This window comes from Arachis hypogaea, chromosome 15 (assembly GCF_003086295.3).
Source record: "Arachis hypogaea cultivar Tifrunner chromosome 15, arahy.Tifrunner.gnm2.J5K5, whole genome shotgun sequence".
NCBI classification, from domain to species: Eukaryota; Viridiplantae; Streptophyta; class Magnoliopsida; order Fabales; family Fabaceae; genus Arachis; species Arachis hypogaea.
This window is the reverse complement of record NC_092050.1, coordinates 146827743-146848340: the sequence shown is the minus strand read 5'-3', so window position 1 is coordinate 146848340 and position 20598 is coordinate 146827743. Positions and strand designations below refer to the sequence as shown.

Sequence of the window (20598 nt, the reverse complement as noted above, 5' to 3'; positions counted from 1 at the left end):
CGCAGACTCGCAGGCGTAGCAAAGAGCAGCACCGTCGTGTAGCCAGAAGCCCAGAAGCATCATCCAGTTCGCACCCTCCACCGTCGCTTGAAGCCGCCATCCAGTCATAAGCCGTGGCAACAAACCCTAAGCGGAGCAACACTCTGGTCACCAAGCAGCAGTCCAGTCGCCGAGCCCACTTCTGCAAAAAGCAACTGAACAATATCTTCTTCGAAGGTTAGAATTTGTCCTTGGTTATAAGACCCACATTTTCATCCGCTTGTTATTTGCTGAATTGAATAATTGTTGTGTATAAAGATCGTTTTTGAATGAATGTTTTTGCTGGAAATTTTTGGGATAGTTTTAGTTATAATTATATGTTAATGTATTGGTTGCTATGACCTTGAGTTCTTTTACATTGACCAGAATAAAATAAAACAGGCATTTAATGTCTTTATTGTGTGTGTTTGCAGGCAAGCAAGTGTTAGGAAATTATTTTAATTTCCTAATTTGTTTGTGGGCAATACATATATTAATTGCAATCACAAATTATGCTATTTCAAATTAAATGACTTATATAATGATGATCTCATTTATTGTTATAAATGCTAATTGAATAAGTCATTATTACTTTTGATTTGGAATTAAATGAGAATAAAACCAGATATTATCTTTTGTTCCTTAGATAATTATCTTTTTGGATTTTAGATATATTATCTTTTGGGCTTTAGATACTATTTTATTTGGGCTTAAGGGTTTAATGGGTGCCATGCTCAAATATAAATAGACCTTCAGGGTTTTGGTCCCCAATATACCAAAGCCGCCTTTGTTATTCTTTCTCCATCAAAAGAGTTGCAGTTCAGCCACCTAGGAATACAGAAGGCTTTGGTTGAGGAAGATCGAAAGAACCACAAGATCCAAACTCTTCTGATCGTATGATTCATGTTTATGAATTCAGGTACGCTTTCGCATTATGTTATGTTATATTTTTGATGATTCGATATGGATGATCTGGGTTAATAAAATTAATTTATTCCAACAAGTGATATCAGAGCCATCCATAATTTGATCACCAAAAATATTTAATTTTATTTTCTATTGAATCAATATATAGATCGATGTATACGTGTATTCCTTACATTATGATATTGGATATATAAAAATATACATATGTATGTATTATGTGAGCGACTGTGCGTATATATATATACATGAATTTAGTATTCTTCCGATCCACAAGGCATATTATTGTAGCCAGTTGGATTGCTTCTAGAGTTTCGGCCATTTGTAACTTTATATATATGCATTATTAATTTGTTGGATTACATACATATATTATTGTGTGCTTGTTACGGTGAAATATAAGCATGCTATGGTTGCTTTATTTGTATATATATAAATTGATACTCATAAAGTTAATGATTTATTTTTTAAAACATTAATAGAGTATTATTGAATTATAATGTTTGATTTTAATTTTGACGGATCAAAATTTTTTTGGCACATAATTTTGTTTCAATGTTATAACTATGGTTTTTTTTAAGGTCGGAGAAAGACACCATTAAGATTTAATTCCTTTTGAAATTTAAATATTTTTTTGTTACAAACCAGTAACAATTTGGATTATTATACCCATTTATTATAAAGATTTGATTTTGGAATAAATTGATTGAACATTATGCTGCCAAAGTAGCCTCTTTTGTGAAAATTGATTTATTCAAAACATTAGGAATATGATGATATGTAATTCATGCGAATATTGGTCAGCCCAAAGGAAGGTCTATATTTGGCCAAATTACATACACATATTGATGGTAAATAAATATTTGGGTAACTGATTAAGAATAAAGTAATACTTATTATTTATGCAAACAATAATCGGCCCAAAGGAAGTTTATTGTTTGGCCAAATAATAAGCATTGCACACTTCTGTTTATTTTCTATTAATTATGCGGTCAATAATCGGCCCAAAGGAAGGTTATTGTTTGGCCAATTAATAGAAAATATATGCGGTAATAAATAGGTTGCGAAGTTTAAGTTTCCATGTGCGCATTAAGTCGGTCCAAAGAAAGGCTTAATGTGTGACAGGAATTTTGACAATATTTGATTACTGCAATGAGAGTATCACTTACAGTTAATTTTTCTATCCAAAGATTGAAAATTAATGTTGTGCTAGATATCTCAATATGGATTTTTACCCATTAATTAACTAATATTTACTGCATGTTCTTTTTTTTTTGTTCTAATCCAGAAACTATGACTTTAGCTACCAATGTTTTTGCACAAATTAGCAGTATTCCTATGCTGAATGGTTCAAACTTTAAAGTTTGGAAGGATACCATGGAGATTGTCCTCGGTTGTATGGATCTAGATATAGCTCTTCGAGAGGAGAAACCCACTTCCACTCCGGAAAACCTCAATGAGGTTAAAATAGAGAAGTGGGAGAGATCCAATCGAATGAGCATTATGATCATGAAACGCTCAATTCCTGAGGCGTTTCGGGGCTCAATTACTGAGGATAAAGATGCCAAACAGTTCCTGAAAGATGTTGAAAAATTCTTTACTAAGAATGAAAAGGCGGAGGCAAGTAGCCTTTTGAGCAAACTTGTCTCCGTGAGGTATAAAGGTAAAGGGAACATAAGGGAGTATATTATGGAAATGTCTCATCTTGCTTCAAAATTGAAAGCACTAAAGTTAGAGTTGTCTGAAGATTTACTCGTGCATTTCATTTTGATTTCTCTTCCTGCACACTTTGGGCAATTCAAAGTGAGTTATAACACTCTGAAGGACACTTGGTCCTTAAATGAGCTTATATCTCACTGTGTGCAAGAAGAAGAGAGGCTACAGCAAAATAAGACTGAAAGTGCTCACATGGCTTCATCTTCTTAGTATAAAAGAAAGCGTGATACTACTGCGGATGTGCCTTCTCAGCAGAAAAAGGCTAAGAAACAAGATCAAGTTTCAACTTGTTTCTTCTGTAAGAAGGTGGGACACATGAAGAAGGATTGTACCAAATATGCCACATGGCATGTAAAGAAGGGTATAATTCTTACTTTCGTTTGTTCTGAGGCTAGTTTAAGTTATGCACCTGTTGATACTTGGTGGGTAGATTCTGCTGCTACTACTCATGTAAGTGTTACTATGCAGGGTTGCCGGTGGAGCCGACCACCAAGTGATGCTGAAAGATACATCTATGTGGCAGACGACAATATAGTTGCAGTCGAAGCTATAGGAACCTTTAGATTATGTTCCACGAGTGGATTTTACTTGGATTTATTAGAGACATTTTATGTACCATCATTTAGACGGAATTTGGTTTCTATTTCTCGTTTGGACAAATCAGGTTATTTTTGTTCGTTCAGAGACAATAAAGTCAGTCTCTTCTATAATTCGAATAATATTTGCTCTGGTCATTTGGTGGATAATCTATATAGGCTTGACTTAAATTCCTATAATAATGAAATACTGCAAACGGGTACAAAACGAAAACTAAATGAGAATTCGGCATCATTATGGCACAAACGCCTAGGTCACATCTCTAAACAGAGAATTCAGAGGCTCGTGTCGGATGAAATTCTTGGACCCCCTAAATTTGGCGTACTTTGAAGTCTACATTGAGTGCATAAAGGGGAAAAGGACAAACGAAAGAAAATTAGGTGCCGAGAGAGCTAAAGATGTCTTAGAACTGATACATACCGATATATGTGGCCCATTCCCTACTGTCTCTTGGAATGGACAACGGTACTTTATTACGTTCATAGATAATTACTCTCGTTACGGGTATCTATATTTAATTCATGAAAAGTCCTAAGCCTTGGATGTTTTCAAGTCTTTCAAAGCTGAAGTTGAACTTCAACTTGGAAAGAAAATTAAAGCTGTCAAATCTAATCGTGGTGGTGAATACTACGGAAGATATGATGGTTCAGGTGAGCAACGTTCCAGGCCTTTTACTCTTTTCCTAGAGGAGTGTGGTATTGTTCCGCAATACACCATGCCAGCAAACCTAGCATGAATCGTGTTGCAGAGCGAATGAACCGAGCTCTTAAGGACATGGTGAGAAGTATGATTAGTCATTCTTCCTTGCCTGAATCACTCTGGGGAGAAGCCTTAAAAGACCGCAGTGTACATCCTTAATAGGGTGCCAAGCAAAGCAGTTAAAAAACCCCATATGAAATTTAGACTGGGAAAAAGCTCAGTATAAAGCATTTGCATATTTAGGGATGTCCAGCTGAGGCGCGACCTTATAGGCCGCATGAAAGAAAATTGGACTCAAGGACAATTAGTTGCTACTTTGTTGGTTACGCTGAGTGCTCACGGGGTACAAGTTTTACAATCCTGCATCAAGGTCTATTTTTGAAACGGAAAATGCGAGATTTCTTGAGGATGTTGAGTTTGGGGGGGAAGGAGATATTAGAAATGTTGCTTTTGATAAGGATTCTGTAACTGACAATGATTAGGTCTTTGTATCTATTATTGTTCAAGACACAGTTATAGTACAAGAGCACAATAAGAATCCTACTGTAGATCCAGTTACAGTACAAGAAAACAATGAGAATATCGTTGTTGCTCAAGATGCTGCTACAGTATAGGAAAATAATGAGAATCCTCCTCAATCCCAATCCATACAACAAGCTCAACAACCTCAAGAAGTGTCATTAAGGAGATCTAATAGAAAAGGAGAAAATCCATCTATGGTCTCAAACAAGCTTCCCATCAATGGTATCACAAGTTTCATCAAGTCATTACCTCATACGGTTTTGAGGTGAATATCATAGATGAGTGTGTATACCGCAAGTTCAGTGGGAGTAAATACATATTTTGGTCTTATGTGTTGATGACATTCTACTTGCCAATAATGATATAGGCTTGTTGCATGAAACTAAGAAATTTCTATCGAACAAATTCGAAATGAAAGATCTTGGTGATGCCTCTTTTGTATTAGGAATCGAGATACTAAGAGATCGTTCTCAAGGTATTCTTGGATTATCACAAAAGAACTATATCGAAAAGATTTTAAGTAGATATGGCATGAAAAATTGTAGACCAATGGACACACCCGTAGCTAAAGGAGACAAGTTCAGTCTCAAAGAATGCCCTAAAAATGATCTTGAGAGAACAACAATGCATGATAAACTTTATGCATCAGCACTAGGGAGTTTAATGTATGTTCAAGTCTACATACGTCCCGATATATCATTTATAGTGGGAATGTTGGGTAAATACTTGAGCAATCCAGGCATGAATCATTAGATAGTTGTTTAACGCGTAATGCGTTATCTAAAGAGAACAAACGATTACATGCTTATTTATTGGAGATTAGAAAATTTTGGAGATCATTAGGTACTCTGATTCCAATAACTTTATGAGTATCAATTTATATATATACAAATAAAGCAACCATAGCATGCTTATATTTCCCCGTAACAAGCACACAATATATATATATATATATATATATATATATATATATATATATATATATATATATATATATATATATATATATATATATATATATATGTATGTAATCGAACAAATTAATAATGCATATATATAAAGTTACAAACGGCCGAAACTCTAGAAGCAATCCAACTGGCCACAATAATATGCCTTGTGGATCGGAAGAATACTAAATTTATTTATATATATATATATATATACACACGCACAGTCGCTCACATAATACATACATATGTATATTTTTATATATCCAATATCATAATGTAAGGAATACACGTATACATCGATCTATATATTGATTTAATAGAAAATAAAATTAAATATTTTTGGTGATTAAATTATGGATGGCGCTGATACCTGATGAGCAAATATTTTATACGCTTTTTGGGGTTAATTTCATATAGTTTTTAGTGTGTTTTAGTTAGTTTTTAGTTTATTTTCAGTAGTTTTTAGGCAAAATTCATATTTCTGGACTTTACTATGAGTTTGTGTGTTTTTCTGTGATTTCAGGTATTTTCTGGCTGAAATTGAGGGAGCTTAGCAAAAATCTGATTCAGGCTGAAAAAGGACTGCTGATGCTGTTGGATTCTGACCTCCCTTCACTCAAAGTGAATTTTCTGGAGCTACAGAACTCCAAATGGCGCGCTTTCAATTGCGTTGGAAAGTAGACATCCAGGGCTTTCCAGCAATATATAATAGTCCATACTTTGCTCAAGAATATACGACGTAAACTGGCGTTCAACGCCAGTTCCATGTTGCTGTCTGGCGTCCAACGCCAGAAACAAGTTACAAGTTGGAGTTCAACGCCAGAAAAGGATCCAAAGCTGGCGTTGAACGCTCAAAACAGCCCTATGTACGTGATTAGCTTAAGTCTCAGTCCCAACACACACCAAGTGGGCCCCAGAAGTGGATTTCTGCACCATCTATCATAGTTTACTCATTTTCTGTAAACCTAGGTTACTAGTTTAGTATTTAAACAACTTTTAGAGATTTATTTTGTATCTCATGATATTTTAGATCTGAACTTTGTACCTTTTGATGGCATGAGTCTCTAAACTCCATTGTTGGGGGTGAGGAGCTCTGCTGTGTCTCAATGAATTAATGCAAGTATTTCTATTTTCCATTCAAACATGCGTGTTCCTATCTAAGATATTCATTCGCACTTCAATATGAATGTGATGAACGTGACAATCATCATCATTCCTCCACGAACGCGTGCCTGACAACCACTTACGTTCCACCATAGAATGAATGAATATCTCTTAGATCTCTTAATCGGAATCTTCGTGGTATAAGCTAGATTGATGACAGCATTCAAGAGAATCCAGAAAGTCTAAACCTTGTCTGTGGTATTCCGAGTAGGATTCAGGGATTGAATGACTGTGACGAGCTTCAAACTCGCGAGTGTTGGGCGTAGTGACAGACGCAAAAGGATCAATGGATCCTATTCTGACATGATCGAGAACCTGCAGATGATTAGCCGTGCGGTGACAGCGCACCTGGACCTTTTTCACTGAGAGGACGGATGGTAGCCATTGACAACGGTGATCCACCAACACACAGCTTGCCATAGGAGGAACCTTGCGTGCGTGAAGAAGAAGACAGGGAGAAAGTAGAGATTCAGAAGACAAAGCATCTCCAAAACTCCAACATATTCTCCATTGCTGCATACCAAGTATTTATTTTATGTTACCTTGTTCATTTGCAAGTCAACTGATAATTATAATTGACCTCCTAACTGAGATTTACAAGATAACCAGAGATTGCTTCAAACCAACAATCTCCGTGGGATTCGACCCTTACTCACGTAAGGTATTACTTGGACGACCCAGTGCACTTGCTGGTTAGTGGTACGAGTTGTAAAAAGTGTGATTTACATTTCGTGCACCAAGTTTTTGGCGCCGTTACCGGGGATTGTTCGAGTTTGAACAACTGACGGTGAATCTTGTTGCTTAAATTAGGAAATTTTTTTCTTTTGAGTCAGAGTCTTTTATTTTCTTTTCAAAAATTTTTCAAAAATAATAATTTCTCTATTAAATTTTGTGCCAAATTTTAAGTTTGGTGTTTTCTTGTTGATTTCCCTTTGGTTTTCAAAAATTTTAGTTTGGTTTTCTAAAAATTTTAAGTTTGGTGTTCTTGTGAGTCTTCAAAGTGTTCTTGAGTTTTCCTTGTGTCTTGATCTTAAAATTTTTAAGTTTGGTGTTCCTTGGTGTTTTGCCTCAAAATTTTCAAAAACAAGGAGCATTAGATCTAAAAATTTTAAATCTTGTGCTATCTTATTGTTTTTCTCTCTCCTCTTTAAATTCAAAAATATCTTTTCTCTCTATTTTAAAGCAAATTTTCGAAATTTACTTTTAAAATTCAGATTTTTATTTCAAAATTTAAAATCTTTTTCAAAAATCATCATATCCTTTTCAAAACTTCCTAACCACTTTCTCTCTCCTCAATTTTTTCGAAAATTTTCAACCATTTTTATTTATTTTATTTTAATTTATTTCATTTTCGAAATAAATAAATAAATAAATAAATAAAAATAAATTTTTTATTTTACATCATCTCCCTTTCTCCACCATGGATCTAAGTGGAAATGAACAGTCCAGGAGGACTCTGGGGTCATATGCTAACCCCTCTACTGCTTCATATGGGAGTAGTATCTGCATACCCTCCATTGGAGTCAGTAGCTTTGAGTTGAATCCTCAGCTCATTATCATGGTGCAGCAAAGTTGCCACTATTCCGGTCTTCCACAGGAAGAACCTACAGAGTTTCTGGCACAGTTTCTACAGATTGCTGACATAGTGCATGATAAGAAAATAGATCAGGATGTCTACAGATTATTACTGTTTCCATTTGCTGTAAAAGACCAAGCCAAGAGGTGGTTAAATAACCAACCTAAGGCTAGCATAAGGACATGAAAACAGCTGATAGAAAAATTCCTGAATCAATACTTTCCTCCAAAACGGATGACACAGCTAAGGCTGGACATCCAAGGCTTTAAACAAGGAGATAATGAATCTCTTTATGATGCCTGGGAGAGATACAGAGAGATGCTACAAAAATGCCCCTCTGAAATGTTTTCAGAGTGGGTTTAGTTAGACATCTTCTATTATGGGCTTACAAAAAGAGCTCAGATCTCTCTAGATTACTCAGCTGGTGGATCTATCCACATGAGAAAGACAATTGAAGAAGCTCAAGAGCTCATTGATACAGTTGCTAGAAATCAGCATCTGTACCTAAGCAGTGACCCTTCCATGAAAGAAGAGGCTAAAACAGTAACTGCTGAACTCAGTCCTGCAGAGCAAGCTGCTGAATTCAATCAGCAATTGGATTTTCTAACAAAGCAGTTAGCTGAATTCAAGGATAAACTACAAGAGACAAGGATGGATAATATAAACATGGAAGTACAATTAAAGCAAACAAAGCAGCAGTTGTCAAAACAAATAACAGAAGAATGCCAAGCAGTTCAATTAAGAAGTGGGAAAGCACTAAATACCCCACTTCCAGGCAGCAGGAAACTAAGAAATGAGCAAACCACCCAAAATCCATCTGAGGACAGTAAGAGCCCAGGGAAAAATAATTCTAGCGCTAAAACGCCAGAAGTTGGGTGGAAGGCTGGCGTTGAACTCCCAGACCATGCTCAGGACTGGCGTTCAACGCCAGGAATAAGCAAGGATCTGGCGTTGAACGCCCAAAAGAAGCATAGTTCTGGCGTTCAAATGCCAAGAACAGATGAGGAGCTGGCGTCTAACGTCACTCCAGCTTTTAACTCTGGCACTCAATTGCCAGTGAGGGATCAGACACACACAAGTGCTGATAACAACCCATCTAAAAAGGCTGCTTCAACCACTTCTATAGGAAATAAACTTACAGCAACTAAGGTTGAGGAATATAAAGCCAAGATACCTTATCCTCAAAAACTCCGCCAAGAGGAGCAGGATAAGCAATTTGCTCGCTTTGCAGATTATCTCAGGACTCTTGAAATAAAGATTCCATTTGCAGAGGCACTTGAGCAAATACCTTCTTATGCCAAATTCATGAAAGAGATCTTGAGTCATAAGAAGGATTGGAGAGAAACTGAAAGAGTTCTCCTCACTGAAGAATGCAGTGCAGTCATTCTGAAAAGCTTTCCTGAAAAGCTTAAAGATCCTGGGAGTTTTCTGATACCATGCACATTAGAAGGTAATTGCACCAAGACAGCTTTATGTGATCTTGGGGCAAGCATCAACCTAATACCTGCATCCACTATCAGAGAGCTTGGTTTAACTGAAGAAGTTAAACCAACCCGGATATGTCTCCAACTCGCTGATGGCTCCATTAAATACCCATCAGGCGTGATTGAAGACATGATTGTCAGAGTTGGGCCATTCGTCTTTCCCACTGACTTTGTAGTGCTGGAAATGGAGGAGCACAAGAGTGCTATTCTTATTCTAGGAAGACCCTTCCTAGCAACTGGACGAACTTTCATTGATGTCCAACAGGGGGAAATAACCCTGAGAGTCAATGATGATGAGTTTAAGTTGAATGCTGTCAAAGCTATGTAGCATCCAGACACATCAAAAGACTGCATGAAAGTTGATCTTATTGACTCTTTGGTAGAAGAGATCAACATGGCTGAGAGTCTCGAATCAGAGTTGGAAGACATCTTTAAAGATGTTCAGCCTGATTTGGAGGATTCAGAGGAAATGAAAGAGCCTATGAAATTTCCTCTGGAAGAGGAAAAACCTCCTAAACCCGAGCTCAAACCATTACCACCATCCCTGAAATATTCATTTCTGGGAGAAGGTGACACTTTTTCAGTGATCATAAGCTCTGCCTTAAATCTACAGGAAGAGGAAGAACTGATTCAAGTGCTAAGGACACACAAGACAGCTCTTGGGTGGTCTATAGGTGACCTTAAGGGCATAAGCCCAGCTAGATGCATGCACAAAATCTTATTGGAGGATAATGCTAAACCAGTGGTTCAACCACAGAGGCAGCTAAATCCAGCCATGAAGGAAGTGGTGCAGAAAGAGGTCACCAAATTACTGGAGGCTGGGATTATTTATCCTATTTCTGATAGCCCCTGGGTGAGCCCTGTTCAAGTTGTCCCCAAAAAGGGAGGCATGACAGTGGTTTATAATGAAAAGAATGAACTGGTTCTTACAAGAACAGTTACAGGGTGGCGCATGTGTATTGACTACAGAAGGCTCAATACAGCCACCAGAAAGGATCATTTTCCTTTGCCATTCATAGACCAGATGCTAGAAAGATTGGCAGGTCATGATTATTACTGCTTTTTGGATGGCTACTCAGGCTATAACCATATTGCAGTAGATCCCCAGGATCAAGAGAAAATAGCATTCACATGTCCATCCGGAGTGTTTGCCTATAGAAGGATGCCATTTGGGCTGTGTAATGCGCCTGCAATCTTCCAGAGATGTATGCTCTCTATTTTCTCTGATATGGTGGAAAAATTTCTGGAAGTCTTCATGGATGACTTCTCAGTATATGGAGACTCATTCAGCTCCTGTCTTGATCACCTGAAACTAGTTCTGAAAAGATGCCAAGAGACCAACCTGGTTTTAAACTGGGAAAAATGTCACTTTATGGTGACTGAAGGGATTGTCCTTGGGCATAAAATTTCAAACAAGGAAATAGAGGTGGATCAAGCAAAAATAGAGGTAATTGAAAAATTACCACCACCTGCCAATGTTAAGACAATCAGAAGCTTTCTGGGGCATGCAGGATTCTATAGGAGGTTTATAAAGGATTTTTAAAAATCGCAAAACCTCTGAGCAATCTGCTAGCTGCTGACACGCCATTTGTGTTTGACACAGAGTGTTTGTAGGCATTTGAAACGCTGAAAGCCAAGCTGGTCACAGCACCAGTTATTTCTGCACCAGACTGGACATTACCATTTGAGCTAATGTGTGATGCCAGTGATCACGCCATTGGTGCAGTACTGGGACAGAGGCATGACAAGCTTCTGCATGTCATTTATTATGCTAGCCGCATTTTAAATGATGCCCAGAAAAATGACACAACCACAGAAAAAGAATTACTTGCCGTGGTTTATGCCATTGACAAGTTAAGATCATACTTAGTAGGATCAAAGGTGATTGTGTATACTGACCATGCTGCCCTTAAATATCTACTCACAAAGCAGGATTCAAACCCCAGGCTCATAAGATGGGTGTTGCTTCTGCAAGAGTTTGATATAGAAATAAGAGACAGAAAAGGGACAGAGAACCAAGTGGCTGATCATCTGTCCCGGATAGAGCCAGTAGAAGGGACGTCCCTCCCTTCTCTTGAGATCTTTGAGACTTTTCTGGATGAGCATTTATTTGCCATTCAGGAAGCACCATGGTTTGCAGACATTGCGAACTATAAAGCTGCAAGGTTTATACCCAAAGAGTACAACAGGCAACAAAAGAAAAAATTAATTACTGATGCAAAGTACTACTTGTGGGATGAACCCTATCTCTTTAAGAGATATGCAGACGGAATAATCCAGAGATGTGTGCCTAGAGAAGAAGCACAGAGGATCCTATGGCATTGCCATGGATCACAATATGGAGGCCATTTCGGAGGTGAGCGGACAGCCACCAAGGTCCTCCAATGTGGTTTCTATTGGCCCACACTCTATAGAGATTCCCGAGAGTTTGTATGTAACTGTGACAGTTAATCTGCCCCATGGTTACGCCATGCCTCAACAAGGAATCTTGGAGATTGAGTTGTTTGACGTATGGGGAATTGACTTCATGGGACCTTTCCCACCATCATACTCAAACACTTATATTCTGGTGGCAGTTGACTACGTATCAAAATGGGTAGAGGTCATTGCCACGCCCACCAATGATACTAAAACAGTGCTGAAGTTCCTCCAGAAATATATCTTCAGCAGGTTTGGTGTCCCCAGGGTACTAATCAGTGATGGGGGCACTCACTTCTACAACAAACAACTTTACTCTGCCATAGTCCGGTATGGGATTCGCCACAAGGTGGCGACCCCATATCATCCACAGACAAATGGGCAAGCTGAAGTCTCTAACAGAGAACTAAAAAGAATCCTGGAACGGACTGTAAGTACCCATAGAAAGGATTGGGCACGAAGCTTGGATGATGCTCTGTGGGCTTACAGAACAGCATTCAAGACTCCTATAGGGACCTCTCCATACCAACTTGTGTATGGTAAGGCATGCCACCTGCCCATGGAACTGGAACATAAAGCCTACTGGGCAACCAGATTCCTAAACTTTGATGCCAAATTAGCTGGAGAAAAAAGATTGCTCCAGCTAAATGAGCTAGAGGAATTCAGATTCACTGCTTTCGAAAATGCCAAGCTTTATAAAGAAAAATAAAAAAAGTGGCATGACAGAAAGCTGTCATCTAGAATCTTTGAACCAGGACAAAAGGTTCTGTTGTTTAACTCTAGGCTCAGGCTATTCCCCGGGAAACTGAAGTCCCGGTGGAGGGGACCATATGAGATTACAAGTGTATCACCATATGGTTATATGGAGCTTCAAGATATTGATTCTGATAAGAAGTTCATTGTTAATGGACAGAGAATCAAGCACTATCTTGAAGGCAATGTTGAGCAAGAATGCTCAAGGCTGAAGCTAGATTAAAAGCTCAGCAAGGTCCAGCTAAAGACAATAAAGAAGCGCTTGCTGGGAGGCAACCCAGCCATGGGGCATCACTTCCTCTAAGCATTTTTCCCTATTCTTGACTTTATTTGTTTATATAAAGTTCACTGATACTAAGGTAAAGAGTCAATTGTATAAGTTCACAGAGTTACAGAAGGATTCTGCACACAAAACAGAGAAAAAGAGCTCACTGGCAAGAAAACGCCAGTAAGAGTCTGTTTTGGGCGTTCAACGCCCAAAAGAAGCATCCACTGGGCGTTGAACGCCAGTAAGGATAGCAATCTGGGCGTTAAACGCCAGAAAGAAGCATCTTCTGGGCGTTTAACGCCAGATTTACAGCGTCCTGGGCGTTCAGAAAAACGCCCAGTGACAAAGGAGTTCCTGGCGTTCAACGCCAGAAAGAAGCAACAGCTGGGCGTTGAACGCCCAGGAGAGGCAGCATTTGGGCGTTGAACGCCCAAAACATGCAGCGTTTGGGCGTTCAAACGCCAGGATGGTGGGGAGGAGGTGAATTCGTTTTTACTTCATATTTTTCATTCTAATTTTAATTTTCATGTTTCAATTCATGATTTCTTGCATAAACATGTTAAGAACCCTGATTTCTAAAATCCCTAATTTCCAAAAACTCTATTTTAAAAACATCAAATGTATCTTAATCCATAAGCACAAATCCTCTTTTTATCCAATTCAACTCTTTTTCAAAATTTTCAAAACAAATCTATCTCTTTTCATTCAAAAATCTTTTCAACTAATCAATATCTTTTTCAAATCTCTATACTATCTTTTTCAAAAATCCAAATCTATCTTTTTCAAATATCTTTCATATCTCTTCAATTTTAAATTATATCTTTTCTTATCATACTTAAATTTTTCTTAAAAATCATATCTTTTATCTTATCTTCCCCCTATTTTCGAAAACCCACCCCTCTCTCCCTTTAAATATGGGTTCGGCCTCCCTCCCCTCCCATCCACCATTGCACCTAGCTCTCCTTCTCTCCCTCTCCTTTCTTTTCTTTTTGCTTGAGGACAAGTAAACCTCTAAGTTTGGTGTGCTTATCCGTGATCACTAAGATCATGGCTCCTAAAGGAAAACAACCCACTCCAAGAGGCAAGAAAGAAAGCGTTCCAAAACCACTTTGGAATCAAGGGAAGTTCTTAACTAAAGAACATTCAGACCATTATTACAAAATAATGGGTCTAAGATCAGTGATCCCGGAAGTTAGATTCGATCTGAAAGAAGACGAATATCCGGAGATCCAGGAGCAAATTCGAATCAGGAACTGGGAGATCCTAGCTAATCCTGAAATGAAAGTGGGAAGGAATATGGTCCATGAGTTCTATGCTAATATGTGGCATACAGACAGGCAAAGACTATCTGGATCTGCTATCTATGACTATCGGACCTTGGTCAGAGGAAAGATTGTTCATACCCACCCTGACAAGATCAGGGAGATCTTAAAGCTACCTCAGCTGAAAGATGATCCAGACTCCTTCAATAGGAGAATAATGAGAACAGACAAGGGCCTGGATAAGATTCTAGAGGATATATGTATCCCTGGAGCCAGGTGGACCACCAGCACGAAGGGTGTCCCAAATCAACTCAAAAGAGAAGATCCCAAACCAGTCGCCAGAGGATGGCTGGACTTCATTGGGCATTCTCTGCTGCCCACTAGCAACCGTTCTGAAGTTACTATTAGAAGAGCAGTGATGATCCATTGCATCATGATGGGAAAAGAAGTGGAAGTTCATCAACTGATTTCAACTGAATTCTACAAAATTGCAAACAAAAATTCCAAAGATGCCAGGTTGGCTTATCCAAGCTTGATTTCTATGCTCTGCAAGGATGCTGGAGTAAGGATGGGAATAACTGAGTATATCTCAGTTGAGCGGCCAATCACCAAAGCATCAATGGAAAAACAAGCACAGGACGACCCCATCAAGAAGAAAGCACAGGAATTTCTTCCAGAAATCCCTCAATCTGAATACTAGGAGTATCTTGAAACATCCATTACCAAGATGCAAGAAGCTATGGAACAAATACAGAAAGAACAGAAGGAACAAAGTAGCATTCTTTGCTATTTGCTTAAAGAACAAGAGGAGCAAGGGCGTGATCTAAGGGAATTGAAGCGCCAGAAATTATCTCTTGAAGGACCAAGCACCCCGCAGATTAGAGGAACATCCACTTCCCAGAACAAAGGTTGTTAAATTCTAATTTTTGCTTTAACTCTGTGATAGTTGTCATTATAGAAGTTTACCTTAGAAAGTAGATATAAGTAGTAGTAATTAGCATACCTATTTTGATTTTAATTTTAATTAAGTTATAATTTATTTTTCTCATCATCAGCAAACATGAATAAAATAGTAGATCTTTAGAATAAGAGGCAATAAATTTCGAGTTTTTAACAAGAAAAATTCTAATTATTTACATGTGGTGGCAATGCTTTTTGTCTTCTGAATGAATGCTTGAACAGTGCATATGTCTTTTGAATTTGATGTTTAAGACTGTTAAATATGTTGGCTCTTGAAAGAATGATGAACATGAGACATGTTATTGATAATCTAAAAAATCATAAAAATGATTCTTGAAGCAAGAAAAAGCAGCAAAGAACAAAGCTTGCAGAAAAAAAAAATTAGCGAAAAAAAAGAGAAAAAGCAAGCAGAAAAAGCCAAAGCTCTTAAAACTAAGAGGCAAGAGCAAAAAGCCAATAGCCCTTAAAACCAAAAGGCAAGGGTAAATAAAAAGGATCCTAAGACTTTGAGCATCAGTGGATAGGAGGGCCTAAAGGAATAAAATCCTGGCATAAGCGGCTAAACCAAGCTGTCCCTAACCATGTGCTTGTGGCGTGAAGGTGTCAAGTGAAAACTTGAGACTGAGCGGTTAAAGTCAAGGTCCAAAGTAAAAGAAGAGTGTGCTTAAGAACCCTGGACACCTCTAATTGGGGACTTTAGCAAAGCTGAGTCACAATCTAAAAAGGTTCACCCAATTATGTGTCTGTGGCATTTATGTATCCGGTGGTAATACTGGAAAACAAAGTGCTTAGGGCCACGGCCAAGACTCATAAAGTAGCTGTGTTCAAGAATCATCATATTGCAATAGGAGAATCAATAACACTATCTGAATTTTAAGTTCCTATAGATGCCAATCACTCTGAGCTTCAATGGATAAAGTGAGGTGCCAAAACTGTTCGGAAGCAAAAAGCTACTAGTCCCGCTCATCTAATTAGAATCTGAGCTTCACTCAAAAACTCTGAGACATTATTTCTTCTTGACTTATTAATATTCTATTTTATTTATCTAGTTGCTTGAGGACAAGCAACAGTTTAAGTTTGGTGTTGTGATGAGCAGATATTTTATACGCTTTTTGGGGTTAATTTCATATAGTTTTTAGTGTGTTTTAGTTAGTTTTTAGTTTATTTTCAGTAGTTTCTAGGCAAAATTCATATTTCTGGACTTTACTATGAGTTTGTGTGTTTTTCTGTGATTTCAAATATTTTCTGGCTGAAATTGAGGGAGCTGAGCAAAAATTTGATTCAGGCTGAAAAAGGACTGCTGATGCTGTTGGATTCTGACCTCCCTGCACTCAAAGTAGATTTTCTGGAGCTACAGAACTCCAAATGGCGCGCTTCTAATTGCGTTGGAAAGTAGACATCCAGGGCTTTCCAACAATATATAATAGTCCATACTTTGCTCAAGAATAGACGACGTAAACTGGCGTTCAACGCCAGTTCCATGTTGCTGTCTGGCGTCCAGCGCCAAAAACAAGTTACAAGTTGGAGTTCAACGCCAGAAAAGGATCCAAAGCTGGCGTTGAACGCTCAAAACAGCCCTATGCACGTGATTAGCTTAAGTCTCAGCCCCAGCACACACTAAGTGGGCCCCAGAAGTGGATTTCTGCACCATCTATCATAGTTTACTCATTTTCTGTAAACCTAGGTTACTAGTTTAGTATTTAAACAACTTTTAGAGATTTATTTTGTATCTCATGACATTTTAGATCTGAACTTTGTACCTTTTGACGGCATGAGTCTCTAAACTCCATTGTTGGGGGTGAGGAGCTCTGCTGTGTCTCAATGAATTAATGCAAGTATTTATGTTTTCCATTCAAACATGTGTGTTCCTATCTAAGATATTCATTCGCACTTCAATATGAATGTGATGAACGTGACAATCATCATCATTCCTCCACGAACGCGTGCCTGACAACCACTTACGTTCCACCATAGAATGAATGAATATCTCTTAGATCTCTTAATCAGAATCTTCGTGGTATAAGCTAGACTGATGGCAGCATTCAAGAGAATCCGGAAAGTCTAAACCTTGTCTGTGGTATTCCGAGTAGGATTCAGGGATTGAATGACTGTGACGAGCTTCAAACTCGCGAGTGTTGGGCGTAGTGACAAACGCAAAAGGATCAATGGATCCTATTCTGACATGATCGAGAACCTGCAGATGATTAGCCATGCGGTGACAGCGCACCTGGACCTTTTTCACTGAAAGGACGGATGGTAGCCATTGACAACGGTGATCCACCAACACACAGCTTGCCATAGGAGGAACCTTGCGTGCGTGAAGAAGAAGACAGGGAGAAAGTAGAGATTCAGAAGACAAAGCATCTCCAAAACTCCAACATATTCTCCATTGCTGCATACCAAGTATTTATTTTATGTTCCCTTGTTCATTTGCAAGACAACTGATAATTATAATTGACCTCCTAACTGAGATTTACAAGATAACCAGAGATTGCTTAAAACCAACAATCTCCGTGGGATTCGACCCTTACTCACGTAAGGTATTACTTGGACGACCCAGTGCACTTGCTGGTTAGTGGTACGAGTTGTAAAAAGTATGATTTACAATTCGTGCACCAATACCACTTGTTGGAATAAATTAATTTTATTAATCCAGATCATCCATATCGAATCATCAAAAATATAACATAAAATAATGCGGAAGCGTACCTGAATTCATAAATATGAATCATACGATCGGAAGAGTTTGGATCTTGTGGTTCTTTCAATCTTCCTCAACCAAAGCCTTCTGTATTCTTAGGTGGCTGAACTGCAACTCTTTTGATGGAGAAAGAGTAACAAAGGCGGCTTTGGTATATTGGGGACCGAAACCCTGAAGGTCTATTTATATTTGAGCATGGCACCCATTAAACCCTTAAGCCCAAATAAAATAGTATCTAAAGCCCAAAAGATAATATATCTAAAATCCAAAAAGATAATTATCTAAGGAACAAAAGATAATATCTGGTTTTATTCTCATTTAATTCCAAATCAAAAGTAATAATGACTTATTCAATTAGCATTTATAACAATAAATGAGATCATCATTATATAAGTCATTTAATTTGAAATAGCATAATTTGTGATTACAATTAATATATGTATTGCCCACAAATAAATTAGGAAATTAAAATAATTTCCTAACAGCAAGAAGATAGCAGATGCTAAACTCGCGAAAGATTTTCAGGCAGTGTTGAAAAAATTTCAGAAGGCACAGCGTCCTGCGGTAGAGAGGGAAACTGCTTACACCGAACCCCATTTGTTCCACAAGCTGCTCCATTCAGGTGACTAATCAACCATTAGTGAAATCTAACAGTGGAAGACTGTGTTTATTTGTGTGGCGTAATGCTTATGTTGATACGATTTATATATTGAACTCATTCTTAAAGAAGAATATGTTACTGTTGATTATTAATTTTGCTTCTCTACTGGCTGTCATCTATGCACATAACACTTATTATTTAGGATTTTCTTTTTGCAATTGCAGCTATACAGCTAATGAAGCAGATGCTAATTCTGGTAAGACTCCAGAACAGTGTGCCCTTCTTGTGGAATTCAAAAGGTAATTTTTGTATATCAGATTACTTCTTAAATGTAACCTATTTGTCGTCGAAAATTATGCTATAATCACGTTGATGCTAAAATGCTTCTTTTTTCTTTATTATTTTCCTAAGTAAAGATACGTTGTAAGAATTTAATTATTTCAAAATTCTAATCTATACTTAATTGAAACACATTGCATTTCAATGATAATATAATGAATGCCCAAGCTACCAAATGGAAGTACTAACTTGTTATAACATTTTTTATTTTAGGGTTGAAGGTATTAGCAAATTCTTTTAGGGACTAATATTGAATTCCAATTTTGTCATTGACCAAAATGTATTTTGACAATTTTAGATTTGACCTGATGTAATATTTAGTATCTCATCTATTACATTATCTTACTGCTGGCAGGAGGTCTTGTTTTTAGATAATGAGATTGTCTTCAATGAGACTATCATTGAAGAAAGAGAGCATGGCATTCAAGCAATTCAGCAGCAAATTGGTGAAGTAAATGAAATTTTTAAAGACCTTGCTGTGCTTGTGCATGAACAAGGAACTATGATTGGTTTAGTTGTTATTTAGTTGCTAAATGTGTTTGTTAGTTTGTTTGGTTTTAAGATTGTATTTGTTAGACATTTTTAAGTGTGTTTGTTTTATGTTTATTTGTGTGTTTATTTTATGTTTAGTTATTAGAATGGATTGAAAATGTAATGAATTTGGATGTAATGTACCTTGTTATTTCAGTTTATTGACTATTTTAAACTTCTAGTTATTGTGATTCTTATTTTGTTAATCAGGAATTAAAAACCGAAAAAACTGACCGAACCAAATCGCTATTGGTTCGATTCGGTTCGGTTCGGTTGTAAAAGCAGCAAATCGAACGGTTGTGTATTTATAGGAACCGAACATATTGGTTCGGTTGATTTTTGGTCCAAAACCAAACCAAACCGAACTGATAACACCCCTAAACACAGGAAAACTAAAAGCATACCAAACCAAAACAGAAAACGGAAGAGAAAAGAAGAGAATTTTCTGTGTGTTATGTTTTAGAGCATTACGATTTTTAACATTTAACACTTAGTCATAAAAACAAAAGGGAATAACAAATTTCTAACTTCTTTTAATTACTACTGTTTGCAATTTATTCAAAAAAAAGAAGGTTTTCACAGTGCCACACTTGTTTGTTTAAAATTCGTGATCATACTAATAAAAGAATTTTTGGATAAAAAAATCTCAATAATAAAGAAAAGAAAACACATATGTTGTGGGAAAAGAAAATCAATTTAGGTCCGGTCAATTGCTTGAGTTTTCTTTTTCTTATTATTCCTTTTATCAGAAAATATAGTTGATATTGTGCTAAAAATGAAAAAATATAATAAATTTATAGCACTCGATTTTCATATCCAAAGAGCCATTACTTCAGATTTGATTTGAACAAAGGATGATATACGTATTTTTTTTCTTTTATTAATTCTAGTTGGGTATAGAAACAGAACAATAGGTTGCCAATCGTAATTGATTGAGTCAGCTATGGTAAAAAATATTTAATTCACATAGAGTATAGCTTTCTCACCAAACTTTAACCAAATTATAAAAATCCGAGAGGCAAGAAATATGGATAATATCTACTCTTACAATTTCCATCAAGCAACCTATCAACACTAGCTATCTATGTATCTATGCATCTATATTACAATTGTAA

At 37.2% G+C, this 20598-nt stretch overlaps 1 protein-coding gene across 1 annotated transcript; it reads left to right on the top strand.

Annotated features, from left to right (window-relative positions):
- The first annotated feature begins 3987 nt into the window (after window positions 1-3987).
- Window positions 3988-19478, top strand: LOC112749195 (syntaxin-21-like). Its single transcript, XM_025797456.1, has 6 exons — window positions 3988-4032; window positions 4437-4562; window positions 18538-18634; window positions 18838-18912; window positions 19166-19173; window positions 19308-19478. Exons 1-6 carry the CDS (start codon window positions 3988-3990, stop codon window positions 19476-19478), a joined length of 522 nt encoding a protein of 173 aa, XP_025653241.1.
- The last annotated feature ends 1120 nt before the right edge of the window (window positions 19479-20598 follow it).

Bases quoted from the DNA above. Each gene is read 5' to 3' on its own strand.
- LOC112749195 (XM_025797456.1), top strand. From the start codon at position 3,988: ATGAATCGTGTTGCAGAGCGAATGAACCGAGCTCTTAAGGACATG. The intron at 4,033-4,436 runs GTGAGAAGTATG...GACAATGATTAG, and splicing joins ACCGAGCTCTTAAGGACATG to GTCTTTGTATCTATTATTGT. The intron at 18,635-18,837 runs GTGACTAATCAA...TTGCAATTGCAG, and splicing joins CCACAAGCTGCTCCATTCAG to CTATACAGCTAATGAAGCAG.